At 33.2% G+C, this 15,360-nt stretch overlaps 1 protein-coding gene across 1 annotated transcript in view; it reads left to right on the top strand.

The window, feature by feature from the left end:
• The window catches only part of LOC106478361 (potassium voltage-gated channel protein eag-like), a 127,058-nt gene that overhangs the window by 64,703 nt on the left and 46,995 nt on the right, over window positions 1-15,360 (top strand). Inside the window, exon 2 of the mRNA XM_013938904.2 lies at window positions 2,368-2,601. Coding sequence (XP_013794358.1) covers window positions 2,368-2,601 — 234 coding nt within the window. The remainder of the gene's footprint in view (window positions 1-2,367; window positions 2,602-15,360) is intronic.

Below are 15,360 nucleotides of genomic sequence, written 5' to 3'. Positions count from 1 at the left end.
TTAATGATTTTTATTCATTTCAAATGCTAAAAACAATCCTAAATAGAATCCTGGATCCGTTATTGCACCATTTACTATTAAGTACGTGTAGTTATCAACTTCGGTTACATGTGATATCTATCATTTTAATTGTTCTTCAGTTTATACCTTTTTGTATACATTAATCATTTTTAATCTCCTAGTTGTGTGTATTATAAAACATTTTCATAAGAGTGAATATAAACAGACAAACAGATAGATAAAAGTTAAACTTGAATGGTAGATGTTAAGACTAATACTACCAATATCTTTAAGGTGTTTTTGCAGTGTATTACTAACAGGAGTGATATTTTAGCGATTTTCCACCTTCTGTATCTCGGACTGTTGTAATCCAAACTATCACATACTTTTAGTGGATATGCTCTACTGGACTCTTACTTCACATACTAAATTTAAAGACAATACATTAAGAAATACCTGAGATATAACATCTCCAATTTTGATTGAGTTTCTTCCTTTTTTTTTCTTCGCACCGAAAGTACGGAAACTTTATTTAATAGAAAAACATATATAACTTTTATGGATTTTTTTTCAAATTTGGTACAGTGATAGATCTTTTAAACCCACAATTATGAGTCTCATTTGGTATAAATATAAGCCAAATGTGTAAAGTTATTCAACAAAAACCGCTCAAATTTAACGTAAAGTTTTGCGCACACCTACGCACAAAAGTCACGTAAGCTGTCGGTTTATCATTTTTCTACGGCTTCACCTAAGAATAAAAGTGGATAGTTTTTAGTTTTTGTCATTCGGATTAAAGATGGCTGATTTAGAGCAGTAAAACTATAAGGTGAAATAACGTGCAGATACGTAACTGTTGGTTAGGCCAAGCAAACTAGATTAGCAGTTTCTAGCTCAAGTTTTCAAAAGAATCACACGGGTGGATGGTTATTATTGATTATTCTTTGCCAACTTTTCCGCACAAATTTACTACATTTTATGAAATTATCCTAATTAAAAAGTGTTTAGCGTCACGTGATATTAGCTTAAGCAATTAGCATAAATAATGATGCTTGATAGGGCTGTACCGATTGCATGGGGGTGATGACAAAGTAACTGGTAATCTAAATTTCATGGCGTTACTGTAAGAAGTTATTAACACTGGTTTAGAGAGGAAAAACTACCACCATATATTTTAAAGAATCTGGTTGGTTCTGTAAAGTAAAAGTTTGTTCTCAATAATAGGGTTGCGATCCTAACGCTAATGTGGGTTACTATTGAGTGTCACTTTCTTACTTGCTGTGGTTTGTTGGTGTGTATTGACATATTATATCTAATCAAAAACACCTTAGGTGTGTATAGATGTGCGGCCAAAAAAGGATTGAGTATGTGCGACTTAAGTGAATGAAATCAAAATTGGCAGCCAAATTGGTAGCTACACTTATAGCATTGTTAACAATTTTACAACAAATATTCATTCATTAGTTAGCTAGGCCGCGTAATTTGTTTTACCCACCGTCATGCTTTTTTCACCTTTTTTTCACACGTTAGGTGTCTTTGATTGGACAATTATGACTGTACTGAAGAATTTAGCACTAAAGTTAACAAACCATGGATTTTGCATATGCGAATCTATAATTTCCTAGTAATGGTGCTAGAATGCTACAAAAGTGTGCTAAATAAATGATAAATTTATACACTTGGTTATCTTGGACAGTGTTCATTAACAGTTTCTTAAAGCAGCTGTTAACTGAATGAGAATTGTCAGGAACAAAACTGACAACAGATTTCATCAACTGCATTATATGAACAGTATTAAATGTCTTAATTTGATTGCATTGAATATGACTGAAAAATCAAATACCACGTTTCGTTATTCGAGGACAAAAAAATACAAAGTTTAGTTATGAAATAAATGTTCTTCGTGATTAATTAACTCCAACTTAAACAAGAACTGCTAATGACTGTATAAAGAAGGGAATATCTATTTTCAGATCTGTTTCGAATCTTAAAATAACCTTAAGCAACGTTTAGTAAACGTACTGAAGTCAATACAGACTCTACGTTGTTTTATACACTCCGGTAAGTCAATAAATACCGAATCTGCTACGTTCCCATTCTTTGATCAAATATTTTCGTACAGTTGGCAAATAAAAAAGGTTTATACTTTTTTATACAAGATTATTATAGATAAAAAAGAAGCTGGGAGTCTACCTGTTAATTTTACTTAATTAATATTACTTTGCTCGTCATTTCAGTTGAGAAAGAAGGAACTATTTTTAGAAATGGAAACTTTACTAAGAAGGCTCTATGTTGTTTTCATACCGTATATTACTATGGATTCTCAGTAAATTGGGTATTAAAGATTCGATTTGTTTGTTTTTTTAGCGGACTGTAGTTTCCTGTTGGGTAACGCTCAGATAGTGGATTATCCAGTGGTCTACTGCTCGGAAACATTCTGCAAAATCGCCGGGTTTAACAGGGCTGAAGTGATGCAGAAAAGCTGTCGGGCTAACTTCATGTATGGGGAAATGACTGACAAGAATACGATAACCAAAGTTGAACAGTGCCTAGAAAACCAATCTTTGGACCAATTTGAAATTCTACTCTATAAAAAGAATCGTAAGTACAATCACTGGTAATAATTTCTGACTTCTAAATTTTATCTTGTATAATTCACTCCTATAATATTGGTCAAACATGGGAAGTCTCATAAACATTCACTATTGTATCAAGTAAGCGGGAATATACGCACGTTTGTACCATAAGACTTGTTTATTTGAAGTTAAACACAAAGCTACACATTGGGCTATCTGTGCTCTGTGTTGTAAATTCGCAGATATACCTCTGTGCCACGGGGGAGGGGCACCATAACGCATTTTTAAACTTAATATTTGTACATACCTGACTCGTGAGTTCTACCTGCACTGCTCTTATACGACGGTTTGAGATTAGATTTAGGGAAAATGTTTCAGAAAAATACCTTTTTATGTTAAATAATTTCATCATTACACAATGTTAAGTGTATAGACACAGAAGGCTCCAGACCAAAACGTTAAAAACATTTAAAGTTAAGGAACATCCATGGTAATGTCTAATTATTATGCGCTTTTGAATAAAACAGCATCAAACGACAAGAGTACAACTAGTTGTATTTAAAAGACGATAAAAAACTAATGCGTTGTATAAAGCATGAATACTGCGGCCTTGGTTACAAATACGAAAAGAGATCTGAATGTGCGATAAGTGAATAACGTGCTATCGAGTATTAATACACAGTGAAGTGAAAGCAGATAGTCAACACCAACTTTTATAAAACACCCCTCGCCTCAAATTGCAGACCTTGATATATTTTTTTGTGGTTACGGGACGCGAACTCTGGAACCTCGGATCCACAGCCTGGCACGCAAACCACTGGGATGTGCTTAGCCTAGGTTTTTGGAAGAAGAACAGCCAATGATGTAAACGGTACAACAAAACATTACACATAACCTTACTTTCTGTACTGTAATAACAGATTAATGAGGTCATTTTCAGATAGCTGTAACCTTGATGTACTTTCATCATATTTCCCAAACATCTTATGACCAACATAATGCTTTTTTATATAACTAAATAATTAAAACTGAAACGAAAAACATCAACATACGATTGGCTCTATTAGTACGTTTTTGAACTCTATTACACAGAAATTCGCAAAGCCTTTCAACGAAGCTACATACAAACGTTTTCTATGTTGTAGAAACGCTGACATTACAATCTAGTAGCAGCTAGTTTACACTTACACGGCAGTGGCTCAGAGCATTACGTCAATCGTAAGTTTACTGGCTCTTGATAATATTAACGTTTTGTGTGTGTGTGTGCATGCGTTAAAATGTTCGATTTCTGCAAAGCAATATTGGAGATTCTTGAGAAAGAAAATTTACTCCAGCCACAAACACCCTGCATTCTATGTAAACGGAAGATGTTGAAAAGATTTAAGATAGAGTTATTTAACTTAAAGCGGTCTCGTATGATCTGAATAATTTGTTTTAAATCTTCCAATAGTTTCAAAATGAACAAAATTGTAGACAGACAAATACAGATGAATACTCAAATGCGACTTTGAATTCTTGCACCTGTACAAAATAATAATTCAAATAAAATATTATTTGACGAATGTATGTGTGTCCGCTTATAAATAGCGAACTGCTGGACTAGTTTTCACCAAATCTGGCATTTACCCTTAGGGCTCTCGAGGAACGATATAGGGAGGGTCGACGTAAAGCCTATGTTTTATGTAGTGGTACGACATATTACTGTGTTGTATTAAAGAAGTATTAAATGTAAAAATTGTATTAAATGGTGGTATGATAAATTAATGTTTTGTTTTGACAGGTGAGAGTTAATGATGCAGTTGTGCCATAAATTGATAGGAATGAGACAGTGATAAAATTATGTTAGTATTCTGTACAAATGGAGAGAAGATAGAACAGAATAGTGTCTTGGTATATAAGGGAGAAATAGTAGTAGGACATATAATTATCTTGTATTAATAAAAAGCAGTATTGATAGAACATTTTAGTATCTTGTATCGAGGTGGGAGAGGATAATGATAAGATACGTCAACGTTCCATATTGATGGGTAAGTGGCACCGATAAAATACATTTGTGTTATTGGTTGGCCCAAAGGAGATAGTGAATTTTATTTGTTTGTTTGTTGGATTTCGCGCAAAACTACTCGAGAGCTGTCTGCGCTAGCCCTAATTTCGAAGTGATAGACTTGAAGATAGCTTGGATATACGGAAACATCTGTTAGCTGAGTTCTTGCACAGATCTTAAAATATAACAGATGTTTCCGTATATCAAACCTTTTCAAGTGATAGACTAGAGGAAAGGCAACTACTGAATACCGCCCATCTCTAGTTATTGGGTTATTCTTTATCAACGAATATTGGGATTGACCCTAACCTTATAACGTTCCTACGGCTGAAAAGGTGAGCATGTTCGGGAGTCGACTGTCTTAACCATCAGACATGGGACGCAATAGTAATATATATGTTCATGTGTTTTATTGATGGGAAAAAAGTCGGGACATGATATGTTAGTGGTGAGGAAGAGGTAAGATAAACTTTTGATCTATATTAATGAAGGACAGGTAGTAGTAAAATATAATAATGTCTTGTTTGGATCATGGTATTAATCTGATAGTATTCATCTTAGTGTCCAGTGGTAATGAAGAAGTAGAGGGAAGATATGTTAGGTTTGTTTTTACTGTTAGTGGGGAAGTTTTAGTTATTTTAGTGTCTTGTATTAATAGTGTAATCAAATTATTATTTTACTTTCCACAACCATTATGCCTATCTTTGATAATCCTTCTTACACACATACTAACAATTGCTTCCTCTACTGTAACGATTTAACGAGATATTTCCAAACATCTCTCATCACATTTCTAAAACGTTTGATGATCAGAAACCCCAGTAAAAATATTCATAAAAACAAGTAAAATGGTGAATTATAGATTTACTTTCGACTATGCAACACAAAAATCACATTCAGATACTACAAAATTTAACTTTTGAATGGAACACTACATATAATCCTGATGTTATCTATCTTTCCTTCAAGTTATTACAATCTTGATACTTTATTCAGACTAACAATACAACCTTCACTGTAACTGTATAATACGTATACATATATCAATCGCAATGTATTAAAACAATAATTTAAAGGTAATAATTATATTTACTTAAGTAAAGATATACAAGGATAAAATAGTCAAATTTAGTAAGTTAGCCTATTCTCAATTGTAATTCTAAACATGGTTTTACAGGAGACGAAATATATTAAAAGTGGGTCAGATTACCTTGTCCTAAATAACAAAAAATGTTCTTTTTAAATACACGAGCACTTAATCTGATATTAAAATATTGTAATTCATTTCCAGTGTTGCATTCATTTGCAGACTAACACCATTTGGTATAAACTAGTTCCCGTTCAATGTTCAGAGAAGACGTACGGCCCCCAAAAATGACATAGGGGTCAGATCCGAATACCAACTCCATATGTCACTTCATTGGGCCCAGCGGTTCGTCAATTATAAGCGAATACAAATACTTTTGTCAAATAATTGTTTATAAGCTAATTCTTCTAATTTATTATAAATAACGCTTTAAGCTATTAGAAAAATATTATTACATAAATGTTTTTTGTTAAACTTATAGTCAGAATAAAATAAATACCAATAATCAAAACAAGTACTATTTTAACGTAAAAACAAGGAACATATTTTACACATACTTCTTATTAAATCAACATTAGTGAAACAGTTCCAGTAAATATGTACAAGAGATTCAGCGTCGTTATTGCATCCGGGGCAGTGGTTGTTCTGACTGAGATTAACATTATTAAGTCAAACTGGAGAAGATCGAACATGATGAAAGAAATCTCCGTACAATATATGCATTTTTTGAACTAACGAGGTATAAACAACTTTCCAAATTAGAGAGAAAAGCCGAGTTTCTGTAGGACTTTTTAAATGACAGTCTCGTTGCAGAAGTAAAAAATAAAAAGCTATAGTAGAAAGTTTAAAAAACACTGCCCATTTCTTTTATGAATATAAAAAATCATGGCGACTTAAGCCTGATTTCTGAATAAGTCGTCTATCATTAACAGACTCTGTTACTTGGTTGTAAAAGAAAAAGGATCAAAGAAATCTTCAATTGAAATAGAGAAAAACTGTCTTTCCACTTCAGAGCATTATGATCCACTTCAGAGCATTATGTCTTTCCACTTCAGAGCATTATGTCTTTCCACTTCAGAGCATTATGTCTTTCCACTTCAGAGCATTATGTCTTTCCACTTCAGAGCATTATGATCCACTTCAGAGCATTATGTCTTTCCACTTCAGAACATTATGTCTTTCCACTTCAGAGCATTATGATCCACTTCAGAGCATTATGTCTTTCCACTTCAGAGCATTATGTCTTTCCACTTCAGAGCATTATGTCTTTCCACTTCAGAGCATTATGATCCACTTCAGAGCATTATGATCCACTTCAGAGCATTATGTCTTTCCAGAGCATTATGATCCACTTCAGAGCATTATGATCCATAAGTTCACCTCTCGATTAATGTGATCAGGAATCCGTTGAGGCTGATAAAAGGGCCGATTTGTTTGCATATTCAATAAATGAATTTTTGTAAAAAGAGGTTCATCAAGGAGGGGTTCTATGAAATAGTTTAGAAATGGTTTGAAACTTTCTCTCCTAAGAGCTTCTGAATATAAGGAAGATAAAAGTGAGATATCGAAATCCTATGAATCCATACGAAGAATATCCAACATATAACTTATAATAGCATTAGCAAGTACACAATTAGCAAATAACGGAGACGCGTTAATTAACTGTTGCGGATAAACAATTTGGAAACTAGTGATATTGTGGTTAATTGGAACTAAATAAATCATTTCACTGCTACGGAGACGTACACAGTACGTCGTTTCATATATGTCGCTAGTATGCTTTAATGACGTACTGTGTACGTTCATTTTCTATTCAAATGTTATAAATTATCTACATCTCTTAAAGAACCGATTACCGCACACAAAGAGAAAATAACGCTTATTAAGGGAGTAGATAACTAGTTTTAACTACACGCAAAATAAAGATTTATTGAAATTTGTCAACGGTTATAGTTCAGCCATCTTGAATTTGATCCGTATAATTATTCAGTGGGAAATGAAACGAAACTTAGCATTCCTTTAGAATACGAATTGAATAACTAGAGAGAGTATTGCTGAAAGTATTTGGATTGATTCTGGCGACGATGACGAGTATTTTTCTGCCGAGGATGAGAGTCAAGCAAGTGGTGATGATGTTGACGATATTGATTACGATAAAAAGAGGCAGCAGCAGAAAATTAAGACAGTATAGAATTGAATGAAATTCAAGAGGATGAAGATACTGAAGAGAATGAATCTCGAAATAAGCAACAAAAGCGACTGTAAGAACCTTTAGTTCAACGTTGGAGGAAGGCAGACTTCACATCTTCAAGTGCTATAGTGGTGCACATGTTGTTGAAGTTGACGCAACATAATTCAATCATGTGACTATTTAAGCCTTTTCGTAAATGACAATTTTATGAATTATTTGTTAAGTGAAACTTATGTTAGAGAGTGGTATTCGACAACCAATCGAGAAAGGAAGTAATTTCTTATATCGATATTTTTCTCGGTATTATTTAGAACCTAAGAATGAAACGTATTAGTCAACTGATTCATTGTACAAAACTCCACTCTTCAAAGAGTTGCTCAGCACGGGGGTTACAGAGTTTATCAGCAGTGAAAGGATTGAGACCAACCTTATTAAAAACCAAAGAAAGATGAATAGCTTTTATCCACGTTACCATACGTTACAGTATAGGGTATTTACTGACTGACTTAATGAAACAACAACGAATCTAAGGACAGAAAGAGTTTTCTTCAAGGATTCGTGATCATTCATTTAAAAGCCTTTTCAAATTAAAGTTTGCCAGAAATACATTTCGTTTTTGCAATTGTCAATAGCAAAAATATCACGAAGTGTACTGATACAGTTACGTTCCGATTATTCGTGCTGCGGATTATCCGTGCAGAAGAAGCAAAAATAATCATTTTTTTATCATCATTTAATGTTGAAGTCAACAATGCCGAGCTGTTCGCACTTCTACGTTGTGTCGGTGCAAATGTGTTTGTGAGAATGTTGTCGAAGAGAATCTGACGGAATGATTTCAAAGTGACAAGTATGAACCAGGTTTCTAACACACGAATGATTCTGATAATGTAAGTACAGTGCAGCAAGAGGGGAAGAAAGAGGATTACAGCCACGAGAGTGATAGAGAAGTAGAAGGGCCAGAAAGTGAGTACGTGAGGGACACTATGGTGTTGCAGTTTTGATACAGTTTTAAATTACATGGGACAGCAGGGATTTGACTACAGTAATATTACAGCAGCTAGGGGGACAAAAACAATTATAAGAAATGATGCCAATAAGTCCGCTAAACAAGCAAGGATTACAGATTATTTATTAAGTAGTGTCTACTGCAATATTAAAATACAATGTAATTTTAATGTGTTACACAAAAAAGGTGTTCAGAAATGGATATTTTCGGATTATTCGTGTTTTTTTCAATTTGTGCATCTCCACCTCCCCATTAGCCCGAGTAATCGAGAGTTGACTGTATCGTCAAATATTCTCCTTCCCAGTATTATATATATAGGATTCGTGTATAGTGTTTTTGATTCGATTAGCAAAACCTCTGGCAAAAACTTTATAGTCACAACGAAGAAGTGTTTTAAGGAATAAGCGAACTATTGTTTGTCTCAATAACCAAGAAAATTCTTCCTTATTTTCTGGAGATTCTTTAAACATTTAAGAAAAAAATACGTAAATATTTTCAGATATCTAGTCACTACTTTTGTTTGTTTTTTTTGTTGGAGAGATTGAAAACCATCAGTCAATTCACCAAGAGTTATTTCACCATTCTACGTTTCTTCTAATAATTTTGTGTTTGAAAAATAAGGATTATTTGTGTGTAAGTTTTCATTTTTGCTATAAAGATTTTTATGGAAATGTATTATACTTTTATTAACTTTCTTATAGTTTCAACTACACTTTCATCATCATTTATTTGTTTGAAGTTAAGCACAAAGCTAAACAATGGGCTATCTGTGCTCTGCCCACCACGGGTATCGAAACCCGGTTTCTAGCGTTGTAAGTCCGCAGACATACCGCTGTGCCACTGGGGGGCCGCATAGTTATCTCTTTTATAATAAACATTTTCTTTCAAACAAAGATAAATAAGTCAGAATAAGTGTTAGATGTTATGTGAAATCTGTTTATTATGTCTGGAGGCTGGAACAGGAAATGCATCCTATTTCTTAGCTTAAAACACTACATCGATTTTTCCCCTTGAATTTCTGAATCGAATATAAGTAGTGAGCTTTTTTTTTTACAGATCTTTACTTACTGAAATCCCAGTATAAAGGTGCCCTTCGACGCCATTGTAGACCCAATCAGTCCAGACAACCATAAACTTTCTCTAGCAACATCATGATTACCAAGTTATGGCTTAATGCAAGCTGTTCGAAATCTTCTACCATTTTAGAAGCAAATCTGTATCGCGGGTAATTTTGAAGAATAATAATTAAGGGTTTCCGTGATACAAAGTAATGGGAAAGTTTATGGTTTCTTAAGTTGCAGTATTTAAGTCATTCGAGGAAAACCAGAAACTGAAATCTGTGTTGCTGTAGCTTTCAACAAGAAACCCTATAGACATAAAAAACAACGATCTTTTTACACACAAACATGAGAAAAAAGGATAATACACGTATCAAAGATGACTTGTGTGTAAAATACGAAAATGGAATTTATACTTCTATCATTTCATTATAATAATAGACATGGCAAAAAAACAACAACATTAAAAATTCATTTAATAGTATAATATTTTGCATAGCAAGTTTCAGATAGTGTACACCATAAGTCTTGGTTGAATTATTGTTTATTATTATTATATTGTGTCCAGTGAAATAATTTTAAACTTTCACAGAGTTATATAAGATTCAGTTGTGGGCTCGGGCTAGCACTTTTTGAATATAACGTAAAGTTCAAGTTAAACTTTTATGATGAAACAGTGCATTTGATGATGATATTAAGTGGTACATTACATATCATATTAATATTTATGAAAGCAAAATATACATAGCTATAAGATAAATGAATAAATAGGTTTATTGCTTCAGAATAAAGAAAAACATCTGATTGTTGTCATTTACATGACGATCGTTATTCTAGTCAAAGCTAGATCGTAATTTTCACATAGTCAAAATAAGTTTGTTTACAATTTCAAAGAACAACACAGTCGCTGATGTGCCTTATTTAGTTATAGGTTTCCCTCTTTAATGAACATGATTTATTTGGTTTATAAAATCCAAGTTATTGGTTTCCCTCTTTGATGAATATGATTTATTTGGTTTGTAAAATCCAAGTTATAAGTTTCCCTCTTTGATGAACATGATTTATTTGGTTTATAAAATCCAAGTTATTGGTTTCCCTCTTTGATGAATATGATTTATTTGGTTTATAAAATCCAAGTTATAAGTTTCCCTCTTTGATGACCATGATTTGTTTGGTTTATAAAATCCAAGTTATAGGTTTCCCACTTTGACGACCATGATTTGTTTGGTTTGTAAAATCCAAGTTATAAGTTTCCCTCTTTGATGACCATGATTTGTTTGGTTTGTAATTATTTTCGTTGAGAGATTATTTCCTTCTTCAAGTACAGGCTTTGTTTCATGCATTATCCAGTGTTTTCCTCTGTTATCATGAGGAAGTATTATTACAACAATTTGTAAGCTATAATATTATATAGTGTCTATACATCCGGCTTTTAAAAGTAAAATAGCATGATTACTGAAGCATGCGAATCATTTTTGGATTTGTGGGTTATATCGTTGTAGCTTTAAAGCTTTAAAGTTTTTGGAACGTGAGAATCAGAGTCATAATAATTTTCATGTACTTTTCAAGAAGATATACTTTCTGTAATACTTTCCTTGGTATATTGCCCGTTAAAATAAAACGTTTCTTCATAGGCAGTATATCATAAACCTAGTTACACTATATTATACCCTCAGGTACGGATAATGTAATATATTTCTATAAACCCTGTATAGCAAGACCAATCACGGTAAAGTAGTTAGGACCCCTCTTATTATAACTTTTTTTTTACCACGGAAAAAATTACTTGTTTAATGAGATGGTTAATGCTGCTTTATTAATACTATGTTCCGAATTTTTTTCCCACGAGAACGCATCGAGGAGCTTAGCTGAATTTTAACAGCTTTTCTCACATACTTAGAGAGCTAGAAACATTGTGACAGTTATAGAACAGTCTCAGCTTTTTACGTGTTATTATTTTGCGTCCTTCCGTGCATTATTTAATTAAAGAAAATAGCTCACGAACCCTCAGTATTACCTTCGCGGACCCCCAGGAACCATTACAGTCTAACCTATCGCTTTAAGATTAGGATCGGCTAGCGCAGATAGCTCTTGTGTGGCTTTGCGCAAGATCCAAGAAACAAACTTACATAAAAAAAAAGTTAATCTTCTACAAGGTTGTTGGGATTATCAGTTTTCTCAACCATCTGAAGTTCTATGAAAAGACTTCTAAGGCATATCACAGTTAAAAGTTTTAATTTCAGTACTAAAGCTGCAAACGAAGGGTTAAAACAGCAAAGATTTGAACTCAGGAAAACGTTAAATGAAACAATAGAACAGTTGTTAGATCTTAAATTAAACTGAAAGAACCATTTTGACGCGAAAGACTGGATATGAGTCATATTGAATGTTTGAAGTTTTGAATACTGTGGCCATTCTATCCAGCAAACAACAGCAAGTGTGAGGAATGTTTGAGAACCTTATCAGGAAACACCACTAGCGCTCGTGGTGAATGGACTCTGCGAACAAAGCAGACGATTTTCTTTAAGCAAAGACATACATTACTGAAGAAGTACAGTCCAGTAACGTCATTATTCTTACAACCAATAGTCGTAAATGAAGGCTATTCCAATATATGATTAAATACGGAAATCAAAACCTTAGTTCACATGTATCAAAACGTAGAAAAGTATGAATGCGGTAGATATAGTGATATTTATGGAACTGTTTATGTGAACAAAACTTCACGTTGACAGTGAACGAAAAAAGCGAAGTATCTACTAGAAAACAAGAAAAAATCCTCGTTGTACATTCATGGATATGGTCTGAAAAGAGCCACTCGCGTTTTCGAACGTACGATCGTACCGTGCATGCAGTGACTGCATGATGTAAGAACGGATTTTCCCAAGCTACCGGACCGAAGTATATCGAAAAACGAACATGGGCTTCATATACTATATTTAAGAACGAAACCAACAGTCAAAGAGGGAGGTAGAGGTCCAGGGTGTATCTGATCCTCCCTGATCACTTTACCAAAATAACGATCAGAGAGGAAGACACAATAAGCTTGTGGGACCAAACGTGGCACACCTGCCCAACGTACTACGGGCTGGGCAGGTGTCCTACCGGAGTATGTTTTCGTGTAGCGATAGAAGTAATTGGGGATAATGGAGGAGCTTGATCGGTACATTAGCGTTTCTCTAAATCATGAGAGTGCTTTTGAATCCCGCAGCGGAGCACACATATTTTATGCTATTTTTTTTTTTAATTTCTGGTTAAGTAAAACTTATTTTGATGGTCTTTATGTATTTATACAGATATCACATGAAATAAGTAATACCACATCAACAACTCGAATATTGACCAGGAGTACTGCTAAAATATCCTAGCGGTGAATCTCTGAAAACATTATGCCATTACATGTAGGGTAAATAATCGAATATACATACGCCCATCAACTCCCTTCCATAACGTTTTAAATCTATTTTATAATTTAACAACATAGTAAGTATAGCGGAAATTGTACCACAATACTATATTTAACACCGATAATTTGTACAAAAATTGTTTATACCAGTAGTCAGTACCACCCTAAAATTACTTTGCTGGTATTCCTACATACCGGCTGTAATTCACTCCTGATACACGTGATCTTGTTCAAATGGCTGCGCCTTATTGAAAATAGATATCATGCTTTAATAAGTGAAACAACAAAACAAAAACAAACTACCATTGTGACTTTGAAACCGTAGTTCAGGATCATGTGATGACATTAGGAATTGCAGCTAAAAGTGTGAGTTTAGTGTCAATACTCTTCAATCACAATTAGTATAATTTTGACAACTGTATTATACTCAGTGATAACACCTGAGTTAGCTATCTATAGTGTCTTGTCTTATCCAAATATGTTGTTTAAATGGATGGAGAATATACTGAACATTTGATGTGACTTGCATCGATACAACCAGTGGCGTACGTTGGACCTGTGGTAGAGCTATGGGTTTCGGAGCTGGCGAGCCGGGTTCGAATTGTGCGATATCACAAAATATACCTCGTATTTTAAGATGTGAGTGCGTTATACGAGTGACAGTCAGTCTCTTATCGTGGGTGGTAGGGGCTGCTGACTGGCTGCCTTCTATAGTTTAAAAGTAGAGATAGCGGCAGATATCCTTAGTAGCATTGACATAAATACAAATATAATGTCACAACTGTATTCTTAACATGAAATATATATATATATTTAAATATCATTTTGTAGCACTGCTTTGATTATTTCTATAAATGTCTCCTGCATGTGTTTTTGTAAACCTGTACCAACTGATTAAATTGTTGGTTGTATAGTTCTCTGTTTATGCTCAAACTTATTTTGTACAGCCCTATACGTTTTTATGATATCTGCAAGTGACATCCCTCTACTTGGCTGATTTATTGCAGAAATAACGAGAATGTGAATTTAAAAAATTGCTCCTGAAACAAATTTTTTTCAATACTGAATTTTGCAAGCAAAAAAAATATTGAATACATTAAACCAAATGTGTTTATTTAGTAACTTTTGTTTTCGAATGTTTTAATGTTTAATAACAAGTTTATAAAAAATGCGAATATTGCTTTGAGGTTGATGCACATCCTATAGTACATAAATGATGGATGTGATAAGTAGAGGAATGTTTTAAGAAACGTTGGTAACCATTTTTTAAAGCTAATGTGAATGCAGTGAATCCAAATATCTAGGTTACAAAATTTTTCAAGACTCAAAATGGGGAAGCTAAATATGACATTCGTTTTCCTTCCAAAATTATAAAGATTCGTTTTATAACTTTTCGTAAATGACACTTGCATATATTCTTTCATAAAACCTGGCAGATGAGTGTTGTTTACTACTAATTTCTTTAACGTTGAGGTGTTTGAAGTACGAATGTATGTTATACCTTAAATTAGTATATTTCTACATAGTCAACTATTCAAAAGTTATGTTTTGATGGTAGTAATAATGACTGATGAAGAATGGGAAAGCATCATTGTTAAGTTAGTTTTGATATACTGGATACTATTGAATTAGAAACATAGATGTATTTAAGAAAAACAAACAAATAGTTTTTATAAACGAAAAAATGAGAAATTCCAAATTTGACTGTGTATATATATATATATATATATATATATTTGGTTATGTACAAACTATTGATTTATATACAATGTTACATCTGGTGTGATTTCAATTTATCAAACTTTTACACCTACAGAGAAAGGCTTAAAAAATAGTATCGTACTCCTTATCTTCAAGATAATATATTTCCACCATTGTATTACAAAAACACTTTGGCCAAACACTTAGTTTATTATATTTGTGCATACATAGTAATTATTTACACTTAGTTTATTATATTTGTTCATACATAGTAATTATTTACACTTAGTT

Source organism: Limulus polyphemus, unplaced genomic scaffold (genome assembly GCF_000517525.1).
Source record: "Limulus polyphemus unplaced genomic scaffold, Limulus_polyphemus-2.1.2 Scaffold10, whole genome shotgun sequence".
NCBI lineage: Eukaryota > Metazoa > Arthropoda > Merostomata > Xiphosura > Limulidae > Limulus > Limulus polyphemus.
This window is presented reverse-complemented; position numbering and strand designations above follow the sequence as displayed.